The 22,639-nt window shown below is 28.3% G+C and overlaps 1 protein-coding gene across 2 annotated transcripts; it reads right to left on the reverse strand.

Annotated features, from left to right (window-relative positions):
- Positions 1–7,443: 7,443 nt before the first annotated feature.
- Positions 7,444–11,116, reverse strand: LOC137824836 (protein LNK3). Of its 2 annotated transcripts, XM_068630515.2 has the most exons (8): positions 10,876–11,116; positions 10,052–10,443; positions 9,822–9,852; positions 9,560–9,645; positions 9,395–9,471; positions 8,605–8,721; positions 8,328–8,470; positions 7,444–7,926 (listed from the first exon to the last, which is right to left on the reverse strand). In XM_068630515.2, exons 2-8 carry the CDS (start codon positions 10,431–10,433, stop codon positions 7,764–7,766), a joined length of 999 nt encoding a protein of 332 aa, XP_068486616.1. In that variant the 5' UTR covers positions 10,434–10,443; positions 10,876–11,116; the 3' UTR covers positions 7,444–7,763. The 2 variants fall into 2 exon arrangements, with proteins under 2 accessions (XP_068486616.1, XP_068486620.1); XM_068630519.2 differs by lacking the exon at positions 9,822–9,852 and having other exon boundaries at positions 10,060–10,443.
- Positions 11,117–22,639: the final 11,523 nt, after the last annotated feature.

Here is a 22,639-nt window from a genome sequence, read left to right on the forward strand (position 1 = left end):
GGGTTAATGATGTACTTGAACAATTATAAATATATTGTGCATATTATTTAAGTTTTGTCACATTTATGTAGGATATTGAAATGAATTATTATCACACCAAAATGATTTGCATAGTAATTTGAGTTTTATTCAGAGTGGTAGAAACATTTTTTTAATTTTATTTATATCACTTGTTATATTTTATAGTTTTCTTCATTTCTTTATCTTATATTTTTTTATCAACAAGAAAAGATAGAATAAATGTGGCCCAATTTAGAAGTAGTTCAACCCTTATTCAGAACAAGAGAGACATATAATTCAAGAAAACTCAATTTTCTACCCTGTAAAAACTAGTTAAAAACGACTTATATTTCAAAAACCAACCTTGTCGCCCTATCGCCCTATCAGTAACTATTAATTGAGTATATACATATCAGGGGTTCAAGGCACTAATCAGAGAACGAGAAATTCGCTGATGGTACCTTTGATGAGATCCAAGACCAAACCTTAACTTGTGCCAAGGAAAAGACTTCAGAATAGTCTACCATTCGTCCGTTGAATAAACATTTATCCCTATGTCTCCAAATCTCGTTTACCAACGCAATGCAAACATTACCCAAAATAAGATTAGCTAAAGTGGTTGCATCAAAAAATTTAAATTACTCGAAATGTGATCCAGGAGAGAGAAGATTTACCGAGATCATTTCTAACCAAGTGTAACAGAGATTCCAAGCTAGTTAAGCGACTCTGCATCCGAAAAACAGTCTGCACAAGCAACAAAGATTGCTCTCAACCTGAACCCCTGGTCTCTCCAAGTTGACCTTAGTAGCAATCTTGTTTTCAATCACCCTCTAAGCAGTAACAAGAGCTGAAGGAAGAACCTTAATCATCCAGAAAAAGTTGTACATTCTCAAATATTCCTTTGCTTCCTCTCCCCTTAATAAACCGTAAGCAGACTTGACAGAAAACTTTGTAGTCTCGCAACCCTTCCAAGCCCATTTGTTCTCAGTCTCCAAGGCGAGACTCTTACTAGATACCACCTTAAACAGCTGGCATACCTGAGACTCCTCCCAAAACAAAACAAAAAAAACCCTTTTCCAAGTTAAACTCCATTGCCAAATGTCATTGATCCAAACTCCGTAGTCGCTTAACTTTGCCTCCTTATTGTCAAATAGAGAAAACAACATCGGGAATCTATTTTACAAGACTCCAGAGCCTACCTAGTCGTCTTTCCAAAACATAATATCTCTCCCTTTTCCAACCTCCCAATTAAAACAGTCTTCAAACGTTCCTCTCCACTCCTCTGACTTCCAAATCTCCTCCAAATCTCTCCAAATTTCTTATCTTATATAATTTGTTATGAACTATTGTACAAGTAAAGTTTTCCTTTATTCATTTAAAATTTAGTTATGTCTTTTAACTATAAATCATTATTAGTTTGACTTTCACTCCATGTTTGGACTAGCTATATGTTCTTATCTTAAAGACTCACGTATCGGCTAAACAATTGAGTTTTTCCTTTGATCGTGTTTTTCTTCCTCTTCCTCTCCTAATGTTCAGGTTTTGACTCTCGATCGGAAATGTATCTATACAAGATTCTTCAACGTTCAAGTAAATATTCGGTATTCAGAGTAATAGTAAAATATATTTACCTTAATTATTACACTAATCAACTTTTTTTTACTGTTGAACCTAGATTAAAACTCATATTGCAATTAACGTTAATACTACCTATATAGTTTAATTACTATTAATACATACTTTAATTAATAGGTTAAATCCATATTCTTATTGATACCAATATGTTCTAAAATCATTCAACCCAAAATATACATAATCTATGATCCATAAAAAGAAATCTAATTGACTTAATATATCACTTAAAAACAAACTCAATACGTCACACCTACTGGTGAATAGAGGCTTGTCCATCCCAACAAATAAAAAAGAAAAATAATTATTTGCCTAATAAAATTAATCTAAATAGAAAATTGTAATAAAAAAATATAAACAATTTTATTCATTTAGTTTAAAATTCATGTAAATATTAGTTTTTATTTATATTAGAGAAATTAAATTTATAATGTGATCATGATTAAATGAGAAGGTATGAGTTGATTTTTTTTTTCATTTTAAATTTAAAAATATTTAATTTAAATTGAGCGAGAGTTTATTTTTATTTAAATATCAGTTTTATTAATATTAGAGAAATTTAATTTATAATATGATGACGATGATTAAACGATAATACAAGAGTTGATTCTTTTATTTTAAAATTACAAATTAAAACTAAAGTTAAAATAATAAAGTAGTGTTTTGAAAAATAAGTATTCACCTTACGAATATTTTTTTCCTAAAAATTGAATATTTAATTAAGAAAATTAACCTCTCGTTCCTCTCGAAATTGTAAAGATTTGTGGAGCAATAAAGAGATATGTTACTCTGAGGAATCAAGAATTCATAAAAAGCACGTGTTTTAGGGAATTTTGTTAGATATATTGAAATTTGAGATAATAAAATTCTAAAATAATAATAAAAATAATTAGATTGAGTGTAGCATATAAAAATGGACTAAAAATTAAAAAAAAAAGTCTTCAATTTTGAATTCTTTTAATACTTTTTTATTTTTTAATAATTAATAATATACCTGACAAAACAAAATTAAATATTCTCAAGTTGACATAAGTGCTCTAATAATCAAATTTGAGTTTAGATTTTCCTAAAGTTTATGGGCAAGTTTAGATACAGTCCAATACACGTGCCTGCACCTGAACTTTTAAGTATATTATACTATCTTTCTTTTTTTTTTAAATAAAAAATAAAAAATAATTGATCTGATGTTGAAATTCAAGCTCAAGTGAAGGGGTGAATTTCTAATTTATATATAAAAAAATATTCAAATCAATTGAAAATATTGTAATAATATTAATAATGTGTAGTTAAATAAAGGCACACAATCTAGATAATTAAATTTTGGATAATAAAGGTTTGGTTATATATAAATTTATCATGTAAGTTTTTCCATAATATAAGTGAATAAAATTATCATGTTTTTAGAAAAATAAAGTTATGCAAGTTAACTAAAAAACACTTTCTCTAAAATATAAGTTCAAATAAATTACTCTAAAGCCTAAATTCCTTACAGTATTGGAGTTCAGGTAATATGATATCCATAACAATTAGATGAAAAAAACGTATTTAAATAATTTGTAAATACTTATGTAAATATTTTCTTGTTATTGCAAATTTTAATGCAAGTACTTTTAGTATGAATTATTTTGTCATCTTAATCCAAGGAAGAGTACTTACCAATTTACTTGTGAGGATATAAAAAACGTGGTTACAAAACTAGAAGTGATTTTATATATTTTTTTAAAATCTTTATTATTAAAAAGAAACTCTATATTTTCAATAGAAAAACATACCAAAACAATCTTATCTTATATCAAATATGTCCTAAATAAATTTTCATAATGACACACATTAATCTAGCTAAACGTTAGATATATTGAGTTTTTGTTTTTTTTTTCAGTAAAAAAAACAAATGAATAAATTAGAGGTATTTCAAGGATATCTTAACCCTTATACAAAAGACCTACCCGAGTTTGTCTCCCTCCAACCTTATTATACAAGCAAAAATCTTAAATCTAATCTCTTATACAAAACTTAACCGATAAAGTGTTATAACTAACATCATTATAGTCCCTCTACTCATCAGTTTGACTTCTTAAATTTTTTTGAGAGACTTTATACAAACTAGTGGTTCAAAACACCAATTAGAAAAGAAGAAACATACCCCCACGAACTTTGGACTTTACCCAAAACCAAGTCTTCAGTTGTGTCATAGTAAAATTTTCATTATGATCTATCCGCGAGATATTGAATTTTGTATGGAATAGTATTTATTGGAATTGAAATAAAATATATTTGGTTATATACTAAGATCAAAATAGCTAAAAGCCTTTAAATTATTCATATTTAATTATTTATATCTTGAGACTTCATTCACAATTTAAAAGCGAATAAATTAAAAGGAAAATTGATAAATAATAAGCAATTTAAGTTCTTTGGATCCTCCATCTCAAGTCTGAATTCACGAGTAATCAAAACATATATAAAAGTCAACCTTTTGAAATCAAGTTTATTTAAGAATAAAAAAACAATGTCTTTGTTTCCTTTTTTTCTTTCTTTCATGAGACTTTATCATGCAATAATTTTATCCCTTGAAAGAATTGGAATGGGACATTTCTTGAAGTCAATGTAAAGAAAAATAAAAAGGTAAATTTCCCTTATTTTTATATTGTGAAATTAGCCCTTAGTGGACTCCCACAAATCCTTTCTAATATGTTAGACATGTTACATCTCCCATTTCCTTTCCAATATTTCTATTGCCTTTTCTTCCATTTTCTTCCATTTTCTTCCATTTTCTTCAACCATTTCTCAAGAAGAAGAAAGTCATATTACATAATATGCTAATATTGCTAATTATTTCAACTCCATTGCTAAGTTGTTATAATGAATATGTGAGAGAGAGAAAAAAAAAAGCAATGTTGTCAATCTAACATTCTTGTTTTTGGAACTTAGGAACCCAAGCTTCAGTCAAGTTCTCATAGGTGAATTTCCTTATTAGTTCATAGATGCAATTATAGTTATGCATGACTTGAATCACACAAACAAGTATATTTATATTTCTTGAAGACTTGTAAAGTAAGTTATTTTCATACCATATGATATATAACCTTCATCAAATATTCATTTGTATCTAGTTTGTCATTTTTCTAACAATTATAACAACACATTGCAAATACGAAAGACAAGAGACTAGAGCCAAGAGATAAGATAAATAATAAGAGAAAATTGAGTTAGAGATGGTAAAATAGGAAGATTTGGAAGAGACACTACCACATATTTTGTTATCATGGATATGAGAGGATATGTTGAAAAAATATTTGTGGATTGTTAGTAAGAAAGTTAGAGAAATGGGACAATAGATTTGGTTTTGTGTGCATGTGTGATGCACTTGAGGGGGGAAAGGTTCATAGGGATTGAAGCAATTGGATCAAAGGGAGAATAACAAATTGTGTGTGAATGTTTATGCCTCTGATTAGAAACCAAAAAAATAACATGGGAAGAACTAAGAAATGGATAAACATGAAGCTATGGTGTGCTAGTGAGTAATTTTAACACTATTAAAGTGAAGTGAAGTCGTTTGAATTGGGATATGTTAGATAATATATGTGAAAAAAGTTTATGAGAGTTTGTGAGTGATAAGATGGTTGTGAGGGAGTTTTATTTTTTTTAAATTGTTAAATGTTACTTTACAAATTTATCCTTGCCTATTAATTTTTTTTTAATAATGAAATGAGTTATTTTTGTTTAAAAATAAACAACTTTCACATATTTCGTAGATTTAAAAATTAAAATTAAAAATTAAAAATATATTAAATATAAATAGATATAATTTAAAAATTATAATTAGAAAAAAAATGTATTCAACAAATTAAATAAAAATAAAAATTCAATTAATTTCTTAAAATATTAAACATGCATTATAAAATTAGAAAATAAATCAGATATTATATAAATAAAAGATAATATTTGTTATTATTAAAAACCCTATAATAATAAAAAAAAATACTAAAAAAATATAATTTAATTAACAATAGAAAATAATTTCATAAAAACTATTATTAAATAAATTACAAACACATAAACATAATAATTATAAAAAAATATATTAATATAAATGCAACAACCAGTTAAATAAAAAGAGAACTTCAAATAATTTCTTAAAATATTAAATATATACTATAAAAATTAAAAAATAAATCACATTATATAAATAAATAAAAAATATTGTTTTTTAATATTAAAAACCCTTGCAGATGAATGAGGGTAAATTCGAAAATAACACACGCTGACGTGGCTTTCCCTCTACGGTATATCCTCTCCTCCTCTTCCCTGCAAAACCCTGGATCCAAACCATTGATATCCTCTCATTTCTTTTCTTGTGAACAATACATCCATGAAAGCAAACAGAGCCTAAGAGTCATGGGGTCTAATGGTGAAAGATATGAAACTTTTGAATGTCACATTGCTAAGTGGTTGTAACTTATATCATTAGAAAGCTTCTTTGTAATGTTTTGTAATGGTAAGGTAACTAAGTATGGTGGATGGAGAGATTCACAAAAGAAAGAAAATATGCATAAATCTTATTAAATAATTATTAAATAAAAATTAATTTTAGAGTTAAAAAATAATTAGTTGTTAAATTGACTAAATTAGATATTATTTTAAAGACTAACAAATTATTGATATCTAAATTAGTTTATATTATTGATAAATAGTTTCTAAAATGGTATCTAATTAGCTACCAACTCGGTTTGACATCAGCCCGACCCAACTTGACCCGACATTGTCTCAGACGACTCGACTCGACATCGTTTCGGGCCGACTCGGATCGATATGGTCCCGAGACAACTCGGATCGACATGGGTCAGAGCCAAGTTTGCTCGACATGAGCTCGAGTCGACTCAGATTGACATGGGCCTTGGCCGAATCGTCTTAACATGGGCCAGACTGACTCAACTCGACATGGGCCTAGGCCGACTTAGTTCGACATGGGCCTAGGCCGACTTAGTTCGACATGGGCCAAATGCCGACTCAACCTGGTCCGGGTGCCGACACAACTTGTGCTCTAGCCCACTCAACTCGACTTGGGTATGAGTTGACTCAACTCGACTTTGACCTGCCAACTCAGCTCGACTTAGGCTCGAATTGACTCAACTCGACTTGGGCTCAGTCCGACTTAGCCTGACATGGGCCCGAATTGACTCGGCTCAACTTGGGCCCAGACCAAGTCAAAACCAACCAAAAATCCATTTTGGATAATCCAAAAATGTATCAAATCTACATCTATTCCATATCTAATTAAATGGATTGAACTTAAAATCCAAAATTATGGATTTAGATTTTAGATAAATCCATTTAAATGGATAAAAAGTAATATGGATTTGGATAATTAGAATTGGATTTGTCAATTTGGTTTTTTTGTCCACCCTTACGTAGTATCAAGATATCATATGGTTTTTAATGACAACCATCCTTATATTAGTCCAAAAAAATAAGAAAAAAAACTCCAAAAAATGCAATTTATCAATCAAAGAAAAATTCACTTATCTACCCTTTGAACAAAATCTCAAGATGTCTAAGAATATTGATCCCAGATTTTCTAGTGGCTAGTGAAATTTACACTTTCACTTCAAGCAAAAATATTATGATGTACAACACCTAAGAATCCACCCTAGCTTTGCTACTTCTAGTTCATCAATTCAATCATTTTCACTCCAAGAAAAATATTTAAGGGTTCAACACCTGAGAATCCTGAACTGACCCCATCTTTGCTTCTTCCTAGTTGATCAATTCAATCATACATTAGAATCAAAATCAAAATTGAGCTGGATGGATACAGAACACAAATAATGAAATTGCAACATGGAGATCTCAGAAGCCAAAAAATAGTCAAAATTCCTTGCTACTTTAAGGGGTTGCATAATTACAGGAAATTGGTTTTTCTACTCTCTTTTTTTGGTTTAGATACTAGGAAGCAGCTACAAAAACATCATTTAACTAAACTCAATCATGAATGAATTCTTAGTAGGATCTTCATTGACAATATATGATTCTCTGCTTTACTTGTTGATCCTTGGAACCTAAGCATGGGCAGGTAACTTTTCTGGTTGAGGAGAATGAGGTTTTTGTGTCACATCCAAGGCTTTTGAACTTTATTCTTGAAGACATTTACTTCCAGTAACTTCTTGCTTCAAGTTAACTAGTGTTGTAAAAGGAATATCTAGTATGTTAATTTCCATCTTGTTGAACATGAGATTTGCAACTGCCCTGTCAACACTGTTGGTCTCTGATTCCATTGGTTTCTTGTCCTCAGACCTGCACATCAAGCTAACATTTCAACAAAGGGTTTTCATCTTTTTAAGTAGATAGGGGAAAGCCAAAACTGTATACTATTATGTGGACTTGTGTTGTGGTTAACACCACCAATACTCAGTGTCTTACAAAGAGTTACAGAATGAATTAATATGAGAAAACTTGACTAGAGAATAGAATTATCTTTGATTCATGATATTCCACTATGCAGAATATACTTTTAAACAATGGTAAAAACATATTTCATGCCAAAAAGAAGTATTGAAGGAGTTAAGAGTGCAATTTGTGATGAGTAGTTTCAGGCCAAACCAAGAAGAAGTTATGCAATCATCCAAATCAACAAAGAGTTACTGTTTCGGCATAAAAAAAACATAACAGACTTGCAAAATATCTATATCATGTACCTCATGGTTCCATTGTAAACTGAGTGTGGCCTTTCTTGATGCATGTTAAGATCTCCATCCAAGTCCTCTTCTACATGTTGTTTTGTATTTTTGGCAAGGCGGAACAGGGCATCTCGGAAGCAGATACGAGTCTTCTCTGACAACTAATCATGTGACAAGAAAAAACATTACCAAGTATTATTGCACCATAATAATAGAGTATGATGAAAAATAGTGTTGTGGCATTTCTTATTATGGCATTTAGTCATGCCAATAATTTCAGTTCTCAGTCGCATACCTGTGCAATTAACATCTCAAAGCCCTGCAGTGTAAATTCCTCAAGGGATAACTGCTCATGCATGGTCTTGTCTCCATTAGTCTGCACAAAAGGGTCTAAGATTTTGATCTCACGTGCCTTCAAGAGAAAAAAAGAAGATTACATTACTCTGTAACCCTTCAAACAAGAACCTAAAAGGAACTTTGCAATTAGAATTTGTATGCAAATTAGTTCTGTTAGTTTAAATAATATGTCCAATCCTGACTTACTTTATATATTCACAAAATACAACACATATAAGAAATACTAGTACACTACAGGTATAAGATTAAACAAAAGAAATTATTGGATAAAATGGTTTTTGCTAGAGCAAAAAGTTGAAGGAAGCAATTCTTAAAACTACAGCAAAGTTTGTAAACATAAAAGTATCTCCACAATACAGAAATTAACATTGGTCAAAATTTAGATACACTTCCTTAAATTCTGGTGTTACTGATCACAAATCAGAAATAGAGTTTCACCTCAAATTTCATGTAATAAAAATATGAATTAAAGGAGTACTCAGTTTGCCCAAGTGAACTTCAGTTCTGATTAGAGAACTTGACCAACAACACTTGGAAAATTGTATCTAAGTTCTGTCCATAGCAATTGTAGTTTGTTGCATGTAATACATGTCACAGTATAACAAATCAGTTGCACGACAAGCACAGACAATTTTGATAAGATTACAAGTTCTTCACTCACCATATGAAAATTACAAATTTGTGATTTGGAAACACTATTAAAGTACTGAACAAAAAGTAATTATTACCTCTATATCCAGGCAATTCTTGGAGTCAGAGTTGCAAGGAAAAAACCCTGAAGCTGCAACATCTTTCAGCACTCCACCTGATAGAAACAACTAATTAGTAACTTGTACACACACATATCATAGATATTTTTTAATTACTTGTTCACACTAAAATGTAGTGGTCACCGTTGGTGTTGCTGCTTTGGTTTTCAGGGTAAAAGAAAGATTTGTGACGGCTTTCAACACAAGGAAAATCTACAAGTACAGAATCCCTGCATTATGTGAAACATGTGAAGAGTGTAAGACAAAATATAGTCATATGAATTGGAATAACTTCATGCTTATGGTAAGCAAGTGAATATTGAATGTCTGTGTTCAGTTACAAATGTAATGAAAAATTAAAAAAGAATTTTCATTCTAGAATTATTAAAGATAATAGAGCCCTTACCATGTCGTAACAGGTTCATTCTTATAGAGTTCTGGGAACAAATAAGTATGATTGTGTTAGTCTGTATAGGCTCTAATAATTATGATAAATATGGTGAAATTTGGAATGAAAAAACAACACAGAGAAATTCAATTTGCACTGGACTTTATACAATGGAAGCATGCTTCAGATGCTACATGATTTCATTATCATACAGGCAAAAAACCAAGAATCTTAGTCCCAGAAGTTACGCTTGTACAAGAAAATGTCATCCACGTGTTCGAAAGTCGATAGGTCTTGAAGCTGGTATTTGGACTGATGATCACACGAGAGTGCTGTTTGTTGAAATTGCTCAGACAATCCTCCACATACACTTGAGCTGCTAGATTGATCTTTATCTTGTAGATAAGGGTCAAACTCAATTTCATCTTTGAAACTTTTATCAAAGAAATTGAATTCTACCTCTGTTTCATCTGTGTCCTTGGTCAAATACTCCTGAGGTGAATTAAAGCTTTCAGGTGCTTCTATTCCCCATTCTGACCAACAGCCTGGTGAAGGATATCTTTCCAGTAAATTTTCTAGATCTTTTGGTGCAAGAAACTCACTATTTTCACATCCATAGTACCAATCCATGCCAAATAGTCTGTTCAAAATGTTTGAAGATTAGCATGTAGTAAATGTCCTTCACAAATGGAAATATGCTGAATTTATTGACTCAAACAAACAAGCTTTTTGATCAAAACAAAAGAAGAACTTCATTCAACCAAACAAAAATAAGGTAGCTGGTCAATAGTTTCCATGAGTATCCCTTCAATTATAAACAAAAAGTTTCAGTCCTTCCCCTTCTTATCCTTATTAAAGAACGAAATCCCACTTCATTTAATCCTTTAAAATGTTGAAAAAAAACAAAATTCACCTGCTAAAGTTAAAAACTTGATGAAACCAGCACTAATCATGACACCCTCAAATGAAAAGAGAAAAAAAAAAACTTCCTTTAAACTGTTGAATTTCCTTAAATTCATTAGAATACCTTTCCACAGATGATCATAGAAAGAGGGGGTTGAAAGGAACATACCTTTGTATGGCTTATGAGGTGAAAGAACAAAACTTGTGATTGATGAAAACAAAGCAACCCAGTTGGAGAACACAGAAGTGAGTGAGAAAAGAACAAAACTTGGCAAGAGGTTTCTTGTGGGTTGAGAGAAAAATTTGAGTTGTGATGGGTGTGGTTTAGAGTGATGAAGTGGGAAATTTAACTTGACATAGAGTTGAAAGAAAGGCTTAATATATAGGGAGAGGTAGTTCCATTTTGTGTTAATCTTCTGAGAGACAGTTGTGAGAAAACAAAAAGTAAAAAGAAAGAGACTTGTTATGTGTTTGTGGCTGAGAATGGTTTGGTGCCGAGATTTGTGGCCTAAAGTTCTCCATCTAAAACTGAACTCTTATTGGCCATTTGGTCCCATTTCAGCATTTGAGACCTGAACATGTGGCACTGGTGACCTCAAAAGTAGACCCCAATTTTCGAACTTTTTAGCTGCAAAATCCTGGTAGATGCCTTCAAGATCACATTCTCAACAAGCCCTTTACCAATTTATTGAAGTAAAATTTAGATTGGATTTCAAGTAAAATAAAATTCAAACCAATTAATTTTCTTTACTATTTTTCAGTCAAAATTAAATCAAAATAATAAGTTCAGTTCAAATTAATTGATCTCTAACTAAATAAATTTGTTATATTGTTTTGTTTTGAGATAAAAGTATTATTCCATGCAAACAATAATCTTGTTATTAAAGTATGTCAAATAACATATTTTTGTTATAATTAATTTTAAAAAAACTAGATAATAGAAAAGGGTAAAAAGACAAATAAATAATTGTACCATCAAATTTTATGTATGATAATTAGTAAAAAAAATTATAAGTGATTTGATTTGGATTTATGGAATTTATAGATCACAAATTCAATGTTTCAACTAATAATTAATTAACCATAGATGCTATTGGTTTGGTTAGTGTTAAATCAAATTTACTTTAAAATATTAACTAACATTAAAAAAATTATTAAATAAAAATTAATTTTAAAAATAAAAATAATTAGTTACTTATTTAACTAAATTAAATATTATTTTAGAAACTAATTAACAAAATTATTGATATTTAAAATAGTTTTTATTATTAATAAAAATTTGTAAAATTTAAAAAAATTTGTAAAATAATTTCTAAATTAGTTATCAAAATTTTAGTTCCTAGTATTTTGTAGATATTAATTTAAAAACTACTTTATAAATTTTTATTAATTAATATAAATTACTTTAGATATCAATATTTTTTTTAATTTTATAATTTTTTATTAATAAAAAAATTATTCTATTTAATTTTTAAGATAATATAGGTAATGTAATGATCAATTATTTTTATTTTTATTTTTAAATTTAATTATAATTTAATAAATTTTTATATTGTAAGTTAATGGTTTGGATTTACTGAATCATTCAACACTCCTAAAAATATTCTGAACATGCCCTTTGCCAAATCATTAAACCTCTTCCAATTTTTTTTCCTATTTTAAAAATTAAAAGTAATCTCATTCTGAACATGTTATGAAACCTTAAAAAGATAACTCAATAGGGTAAATTTTTTTTGCACATTTAATTTTAATATTTCACGAATTTTAGTATAGATTTTTTTTCACAATTGTTTTTAAAATTTTACAAATTTTATTATTAGTTAATTGAATATCTATTGTTATTAGGTTGTCCATGCTTTACCATGCCTTCAAATAAGCATACTATTAAGCCTTAAAATATAACTTAATGTAGAACTGCGACAAATATGAATTTTTTTTTTTATAAAACTATTTATTCAAATTAAAAAAATTATTATTAATGTTAACTGAAGTGAGAAAAATATATAAAAGTTGTATGAAATATAAAGTTAAAATTGTTTCCCAATGGAATCCGAACAACTCATTGAGAAGGCGTTTAACAACTTTGAGGAGCAAAATTCCTTTATAGGAATTCGTGTAAGTGAATAAGAGTGTTCCTTGAAGTGACACGTGGCTACCAATATTTAATTAGTTTGTGAGCACAAATTAAATTAAACATATAATTAATTGGTTACATTAATGTCATGTAGGTTATTAACATGTGGCTATGGAATTTTGAAATTTTCTAATTTTTTTTTCCATATCTAAATATATTAATTTTGAGGGAAAAAGCTTTAATTCTTTGAGAGAAAAATATAAGTTTCTTTATCTTATTCAAGAGAATATTTAACCTTATATCACTAAAATAAATAATTAATAAAACTTAATTTAAAAGATAAAAATTAATTAATTATTATATTGAATAAATTAAGTATTATTTTATAAATTTTTAAAAAAATAGTATTTTAAACTTTTTCTATAATTATTAAAAATATATAACTATATAAATTAATATTTAATTTAGAATTTAAAATAATTACTAACTAATATTAAATATCAATTTAGAAACTAATTTATAAATTTTTATTAATAATAAAAACTATTTTAAATACTAATTTTTTTATATCAATTTAGAAACTAATTTATAAATTTTTATTAATAATAAAAAATATTTTAAATACTAATTTTTTTATATCAATTTAATTACAAACTAATTTCTAAACTTTTATTAATAATAAAAAATATTTTAAATACTAATTTTTTATATCAATTTAATTACAAACTAATTTTAAATTTTTATTAATAATAAAAACTATTTTAAATACTAATTTTTATGTTTATAAAATATGATTTAATTTATTTTATATAGTAATTAATTATTTCTTTTAAATTATTTTTTATTTAGTACTCTTTTGAATAAATAATAATCTTTTTATTGTTAATTAGAATTTTTTTTAAAAAAATTATAAGGAAGGTTTACCAAATTTTCTAGCTTTTGTTACTTATTTTATTCATGATAATTAATAATATTAAATACAGATTAAATGACTATAAATAAATTTAAACTCCTTTCCATAATTTTATCATTAAAAACTAATTTTTTAGACAATCTAACCAAAACATATATGATCTTTAAATCACCTTACCTAACATATTCAAACATTATCTTATGAAGTTAATCTATTATTCAAACAATTTCCTGAAAATTAACCCAAACATTCGCATATGCACATGTGCATTAGTGTATCTAATTTTTTTAAAAATAATTTTTTATTAATTTAATAGAATGATGAAAAAAAAAGGGAATACTACTTTTACATTTAACATGTTTTTCATGTTTCCAAACCTGTAATAAAGTCATTCAAAAACTGGTCAGTTTCTTGTGCTGTCATCATTCTTGCATTAAAAGTTTTAGCCTTTTTTGTTTTAGGTTTAGATTGAAAGTGGTGATCATGGTTTTAAGCCACAAATAATTTGCAAATGGCAATTATGCAATGCATGTGCTATTTATGGATAGCTAACTCTTTGCTGGGTCAATTTTTGGAAAAAAAACATGCTTAGATTAATTTATTATTAAATTATCAAGACTCAATACAGTAATAGATTCTCATTAAAGTAAGTAATATAAAAATAAAGAAACTAATAAACATATTTTATGTACAAGAATATACATAGAAATACTCATTTTATATACAACAATAAATATATTTTAAATCTCGAAGTATTATTATGTTAGAAATAAAATAAAAAATAATAAAGATAAACTATTTATATTTTTAAAATAACTAAATACATCACTTTTTTATAATATAATTATCTTTTTATTTTTTTTATATAAATGTTAAAATGATCACCAGTGTAGAAAAAGTTAAAGAGAATGACTCTTTTAGTAATCTATCAGCAAACAATCTATTTTAATGAGGTATAGATGGTGGTTCTAGAAACGCCATCTATAAGTCACATATAGATAAAAAAAATAAAAACAACACCAACTTCAAGGTTATGGCAACGACAACTGTGGAGGCCAGTGGTGAAGGGCAACATCGACAATAACGACAACGATAACAACAGTGAAGGACAACAACGACAGCGGTGGAGGGAATAGCGGAGCGTGGTGGTGGAGCAATGAACAAAAACATTAAACAATGAATCAATGAAAGAATGAGCAATGAACCAATAGGAAGAATGGAGGAAGAGTAAAAAATGAGGGTAAGAAAAACTTACAAAAGCGATGAGTGAAGAGAACGTTCAAAAGAGTTGAAGAGAAGACACAAAGAAAAAGAAAGAAATCGTAGAGAACGAAAGTGTAAATGACGCGAGACTTCGAATTAAGATAATAACAAAGGTATAAACAACGGTTGTAAGAGGGATATAGACAGCGGTTGTTGGGTTAGTATCACTGTCTATTTCTTATGTGATTTAAATAGACAACGATTCTTCTTACTACCGTTATCTATCTACCCATTTTAATTTAAAAATATTACCGTATTTTAATAAACAATAATATTGTATATTAGCGGTCATAAATAAGCGTTTTTCAGTAGTGAAAGGATTTTTTAAAATATTTTCGTAAAGAATTTGGAAAAGATAGCAAAGTTAATAGAAGCATAAACAATTTATTCTACTCCAAAAATACCTTTATTTTTAAACATTTTTTCTTTCTACAAAATCATTTTAAACATATAGCAACAAAAAGTTGGTATCTTATGTCAGATCATTTATAGCAATTGATGAGTCAACATGTTCATGGCTATGCAGAATGGTATAATAGACTCAAAGCTACCCATTGTAATGGATCATCATCTTTGAGCCTTGTATATTCCATTATATGAACTTTAAGAAAGCTTTTAACTCTAAAACATGTATAAGATAAGATGATGTGAGACTTAACAAAGTCTGAGATTCTTATACAAATGGCCTTATAGCTTTTCATGATAATCATAGTTACAACATAAATATTAATTTACTCAAAATTCGACATTATTTATTATTTTTATTATAATTAATGTTCATCTAAACTATATTATCTTAAAACTAGACATTATTTGTTATGATTAGAATTAATGTTCTTCTAAACTATCCTCTGTGAAAAGTAAACTGTTTTTAGATTAATGAGATCAAACAGTTAGATATTAGATAATTTGATTTTCACATATATTAGGAAAATAATATATATATATATATAATAGAAATCTCTTTTGCCTTTTTTTTGTACTTATCTCTTTTACCATTTATTTTTAATATAATTTATCTCTAATTTTAAATTGAATTTCAATATTTTTAAATAAAATATTCTTCAATAATTAAAAATGATTTTTTGAATAATAAATATCTATTAAGAGACCTTGAGAATTATTCCCAATTTCACAAAAATACACCACAATAATTTTCCTTTTATCACAACTTGAGTTATTTATTATAAATTTAAAATATAAGTTATATATATTTAAAATATTTATTTATTAGCTATAGCAAAAAAATATTTATTTAATATTTTTTTGACCCCAAATCTCCCAAGTCAAAATCATTAAGATCAAATATCATTCTATTATTCTTGGTTAACTTTATCGTTAAAAAACATTTTAGAAAATGACCAAGTATTACAATAAACAATTTGCATAGATTTTTTCTTGATTTAATACTAAGCAATCACTACAACAGAATCATCAAATAAAAACCAATTTTTAGAAACCAAAATAATTAGTTGCAATAGTAACTAAATTAGAGACCATTTTAGAAACTAAAACAAAAATTGGTTTCTAAATTAGTTTCTATTATTTTCTATTATTGTTAAATATTGATATCTAATTAGCAACCAATGTTTTATCTACCAATTATTTAGTTTCTAAATTTAGTCTCTAAAACCTTGGTTGCTAATTAGAGACCAATTTAGAAACTATTTAACAATAATAGAAAATAATAGAAACTAATTTAGAAACCAATTTTTGTTTTAGTTTTTAAAATGGTTTCTAATTTAGTTACTGTTGCAACTAATTATTTTGGTCTCTAAAAATTGTTTCTATTTCATGATTTTCTTGTAGTGAATATGCACTGTAAAATCGATTAGACGATAAAAGGTTTGCACCAATTATTTTTTTGTTAAAGCACAAAAAAGTGTGCACCAATTAGTGGTTAAATGTTAATCTTTGTGCACCAATATATTTGTGGTTAAATATAAATCTTTGTGCACCAGCATCTCTGCTAAACCATAGTGTACTAATAATCCATATATTAAACATTTTGCACTACTAATCCTTATATTAACCATTTTGCACTAAGCTCTCTGAAGCACTAACAATTTTGAAACCATTTATATAAAGTTTAAGAGTTCTATAAGCGTTAACCAACGCATGCTTCAAAATTTAAAAACAAATACTAAACACGATGCTTCATTCTTTAAGAAAGAGCACTAAACATTGTACATGCTCCAATCTATGTAAACAAATACTAAAGTTATTCTTCAATATTTATAAAACGAGCACTAAACATTGTGATTCACTATTTATAAACTAGCACTAAAGTTTGTGGTTATAAGAAGTACTAAACGTTGTACGGTTGATTAAAGAGATTAGTACAAAATATTTGATGGTGGATCATGGAGAGTATTATTTCAGGGTTTGAAGAGTAAATTTGATTCTGTGGAGAAACATAAAGAGATTAGTTCTTTTCCAAGTCCGGAGAACTCTTGGAAAATATCACATGAAAATTGGGAAACAAGAATAAAATTATGTTTTGGAAAGATTTTTGGATAGGGTAAGTTATCTTGAAAGAATGGTTCATCTCACTAATGAAAGACAATTAGTTTACGCATCATGATGAATGGGTATGGAAAGATGTGAGTTTGGAGAAATATACTCTTAATTTTTCATATAGGATTCTGTCAAAGGTTCAAATGGAACAAGAATTTGAGGTTTATACCAAATTTTGGAAATTTAAAGTATTACTCACTGCCACTATTTTCTGTTGGCGTGTTTTCATGATAAAATTGTAACAATTCAGAACCTTCTTCATAGAAATACTCGTCCACAAAAGCTAAATTGTGTTATGTGTGATAGGGAGTTAGAGAATTTAGATCACTTATTTTTCAACTGCTCGAAAGTTGTGAAAATTTGGAATATGATTGCTAATTGGTTAGGACTTGTAATCACACAGGCCTGGAAATGTACACTTTTGTGATTTTGATTTTGCGAGTTTTAATGCAAACAAAAATGATATCTTGAAGATTATTTAGATAGCTACAATTTGAAATATTTGGAATAGGAGAAGAAACAATATCATTTTTAATAATAAAATCCAGATGAACAACCAGTATTCATGATGGGACAATTAAAATCTTGGGTTTAGATTACAACTAAGTTCTCACTGACCATTTTTTCTTATTCTAACTGGTGTTTAAACCCTATCATTTGTATTCAAGGGTTAAACTAAACAAGATTTCAAGCCCAGATAAAAGCTTTATTTGCAGCTTGTTAAGGATCAATGCCTAATGCAAGTCACGTTGGAAAAGTTGGTCTCATGAAGCATAGGCTTGGAGCGAAATTCCAACAGATAGACAAAATTGCAGTGTAAAGGATCAAAGTATAAGACACAAGTGTTTATTGTAGAACACCTCATGACAACTGCTGATGTATGATTTGCAAGTCTAAGGAAGGTTTTTGTTCATAGCTACTAGAACTTTGGCAAGGGTTTGTATGGTTGTACGAATCCTTTTGTATTTAAATTGTAAAAGCTCATCTACATATGCTCGCATTAGGTCCAACTTCTTATATTTGTGTAAGGAACCTTGAGGTTCAGGAGGGTCATGTGAGATGTCATTTTTATTTTAATCTCAACTTTTAACCCTTCTTTAATTTTTTATTATTAATATCTAAACAAATAAATGTTTATTAGTAAGAATTTGATTAATTTTTAAATTTAATTGTTATGGTTCTATATTTTATTCAGCGATTCTTTCTTTTATTTGTCAACAATATTATTATAAATAAACAACATCCTCATTGGTGTAAATGAATGAGAGACACTAGTATATCAATATTATAGAATTTATCATCAGTAGCCTCTACTTGTTTTTTCCTGTGTAAAATAACATACTAATGTTTTGAGTAGGATCTTTCACATAAAACACCTGAGGTGCTTGATGAGACATGGTAAAGGGCTCATTCTGATAACCTATCTTTTGAAAGTCAACTAATGTGAATCTTGATAAATGTGCTTTTGCAAAAGACTCAACTCCAACATCACGAATCATGTCCTCCAATCGATCATCAGTCACTGCATCATCCATGGTAGACTAAACATATTCTTGGGATACATACACACTTGGTAAATGTAATAATTCATCATGCCATGTTCAAGTTGTATAAGATTGTAAAATCCTATCACATAGAAAGTGTTCTCTGATATTGTTAACATTCAATTTTCTCTCATTCAAACAATTAACGCACGAACACCTAAACCTTACTCCATCACTATTATTGTTGGCATTACGTTGTATATATTCCTCTACTCCTCGTATTCATCACTTATGCAGGCTAAATTAATCTAATCCCGATCCATATGTATGTTTTGTAATGGTCATTGAGGTGTTGACTAATGCATATAAAATCTCATATTTTTTTTATTAAAGGTATGAACCTATCACATACGAGAAGATTCACTTTTATTATAATTCAATACTACATACACTTTAATCACCATCCCTTATATTTCACGAAATTTTGGTAGTATTTCACATTGGTCTTCAAGTGGCACGAAATGAAAGTGGTAACACAAAATCTCCACAATCAAATATACATTCGAAGAACACAAAATGCAATTAACCAAAATTACGTAAAATATATGAGATGTAGATTATAAGTTATGTACTATTGAACTAATAAAAAATGATTGTTCTTCCTAGATTGTCCAACTAAACAATTCAAGACTCAATAAATTTACTGTCATCAGAACCTTTTCTTCTTTTTATAAAATGTTTTAATTTTTTTTACAATTGGAGTAGTAGTAGACAAATACATGTATTAAATCACAAACAAGAAACTAAGGATCCCTCCATGAAAGTCTACTAAATTTGCATTCTTAATCCAAAATCTAACAATTTGCCAAAGGTCGGACACTTTCGGACTCAATAACAACACATATTAAAGAATTATAAATATACATGAAATTTAAAAAATTAGCAATTCTTATTATAAATATTACAACTAATAATCAAATTAATCATTTAAATAATAAACTAAGTAAAATATTAATTATAAAACAAAAATTTCATTCATATTAGTAATATAAATAAAATAATATTAACTAAAATAATATTAATTGTAAACTCTAATATTAATTATAAAATTTTATTAATACTAATTATAAACCCTAATATTAACTAAAATAATACTAATTATAAACCCTAATATTAACTAAAATAATACTAATTATAAACCCTAATATTAACTAAAACTCTACTTGCAAAAAAGGTTAAGTTGCTTCCTTTCCACTTAGATAGTTTCTTTCTTATTTTATCAATGAACTCTTTCCAAAACTCATTCTTTCATTAAAGCGCAGTCTATGTAACATTGTAAATTTTTCCAGAAATACCACAAAATTAAAATAAAAATTCCAAAAATACCATAATGCCCAAATTATTTTCCAAAGTACCATATTCTTTTGAAGTTCAAAAAACTGCTCCACCAAACTTGACTTCTCATGAGCTAATTTTTATTTTCATCTCAACTTTTTACCCTCCCTTTAGTTTTTTAATTATTAATATCTGGACAAATTATATGTTTATTAGCAAGAATTTGATTAATTTTTAAATTCAACTGTTATGGTTCTTTATTTTATTCAGTGATTCTTTCTTTTTTGTGCCAGCAATATTATCATAAGTTACTCTGGTAGTTCAAGCATTATGTTTTCTAATCAATGTATCATTGTTTTAATCTATGCTTCTAATTTATGGCGATGATTACACTCTTGTCATAGTGAATACTGGGAAATGGAGTGTCCAATTTAGCAAAACAATAAGTGCAATGAAGATCAGAATGTTGTGGTGTAGGGATGAATGGATGCATCATACATTCAGTAGAAACTTGGGGGTGAGCCTGCAGAAAAGAATACACAGAAGCTCACCTATGGTGTTTTGCTTGTGGCCTTTAGTCAGAAAAATGGAGAAATCATATTGGAAAATATTTAGATGAAAAGGGTAAGAAAAAGGCTGATGAAAATTTATGAAGAAACCAATATTAAGACCTTATTGTAAATAGTATGTTGAAAATTTAGTTCTTATCAGAGATCAATGGCTTGATGCATGCAATTCACCTCTAGTGGGAATAATAAGGCTTGGTTGTTGTTGCTATAAAGAAACACAATGAAAAATGAAACAAGTTAGTGGAAAACTTTGTTTCAAGATCCACCAACAAATGTACAAGAATACTTGGAAGTCCAATAACTTGAACTTAGCTATCACTTTCTTCAGATATCTAGATATGAATTAGATGGGTTGAAAGTGCATGCAAAAATATAATTTAAAGGAACTTCATTAGGTCATTGCAGAATATAATATAGTAAGAACTAAAAACTAACTTGTCATAGCAGTAAAGTTTGATGGTTTCACATTATGGATACAGGCACAAAATTGTTTGACATGCATGCAAACCAGAAAATTGGCAATCATTTACCAACAAGTTTATTGTTCCATTGAAGCTTCTTGAATTTCCTTCTTAGGGTTAGGAAATTCAAGAAACGTTTGATGATAGAAAACTACACAATATGTTCTTAACATAATAAAACATAAATTTTGAAAATTGAGAAGAGACATGGAAAAGAAACCCAATCTACTTCAGAGGAAGCTGTGCAATGATGAAGACTAAGTTCATAATGCTCAGTAAAAGAATACTTTGCAAGAAATCTGGACAATGAGAAACACAATTACTTAAAAAAAATGTGAGAAGTGTAAACAGAGAAGAGGGCAGGCTTATCCAACAAGTCAAAGATGAAACCACCATACTCTTAATGATATATAGAGTTCTCTTCCCTCAATAGACTCTAAAACTTCTGCATATCACCACCTTCACCAATCACCAATTTCCTACACTGTCCTAAATACAAGCTACACATTTGATTGGAATTCTATTTCAACAGTGGATATTGATAATAGAAATTCTAGCATGTAAAACATAATTTTTTTTTAAACAAAGATGTGTGAATGAGGAAGGCAGTTCACACACCCTCCTTCAACAAACTAGTAATAAAATTTAGGTATAACATGTGTTGTTGCTGTTGTTTGCTAAATGTCAACTTTGAGAGTGAAATACCATTCCAATAAAGAAGATTGAATTTCAAAATCTGGAATGATAGTGCATGGAATTGTGACCTGATGAAAAGGGTAGACATATTAGAATCGGTACTTGAGTAATTTCGAAATTTAGTTCATCTAACTGATTTAATTATCAACCAGTTTGCTGTCAATGTGAGCAATCTTTCCTCAGTCCTTGCCTTTTGGTTTTTGGCAACTCTGTTTTGCAGTGGACTACCCAATTTGGAGAGTTGAAATGGATTGGGGTAGAGCATTGGAGGTTGGGGGCAGTGTTCAAGAATCAGTTCCTCAAGAAAAGAGAGGAGGCAGAGACTCTTGTAGTCCAGATTTTGAAGATCTCCACAACTATAGATCCACATAGAAGTAAGAGAGAGTGGCAACAAACTTTCATCAGGAAAAGACTTCACATTCATGTTTCCAATCGACAAGGTTTCCAAAGAGGTGTTGGTTCCCAAATCCCTTTCAAGTGAGGCTAAAAGTTTGGATAATGAATTATCAAATAACCAACTTGGAAATTGAGTACACCATAGTTGCTGATTGACAAAGATTTAAGTGTTTCAAAGGTAGTAGATTCTGAAGTACTTCCCTCTCTTTCAACGAATAACTAGGG

This window comes from Phaseolus vulgaris, chromosome 11, assembly GCF_051622355.1.
Source record: "Phaseolus vulgaris cultivar YP4 chromosome 11, ASM5162235v1, whole genome shotgun sequence".
NCBI lineage: Eukaryota > Viridiplantae > Streptophyta > Magnoliopsida > Fabales > Fabaceae > Phaseolus > Phaseolus vulgaris.

What these genes read in the sequence shown, in the direction of transcription:
- LOC137824836 (XM_068630515.2), bottom strand. Translation starts at nt 10,433, where the DNA reads ATGGATTGGTACTATGGATGTGAAAATAGTGAGTTTCTTGCACCAAAA. An exon ending in CCAAAGCAGCAACACCAACG is followed by an intron (nt 9,472 to 9,559) that starts GTGACCACTACA and finishes TGTTTCTATCAG; the next exon opens with GTGGAGTGCTGAAAGATGTT. An exon ending in TTGAGATGTTAATTGCACAG is followed by an intron (nt 8,471 to 8,604) that starts GTATGCGACTGA and finishes TCACATGATTAG; the next exon opens with TTGTCAGAGAAGACTCGTAT.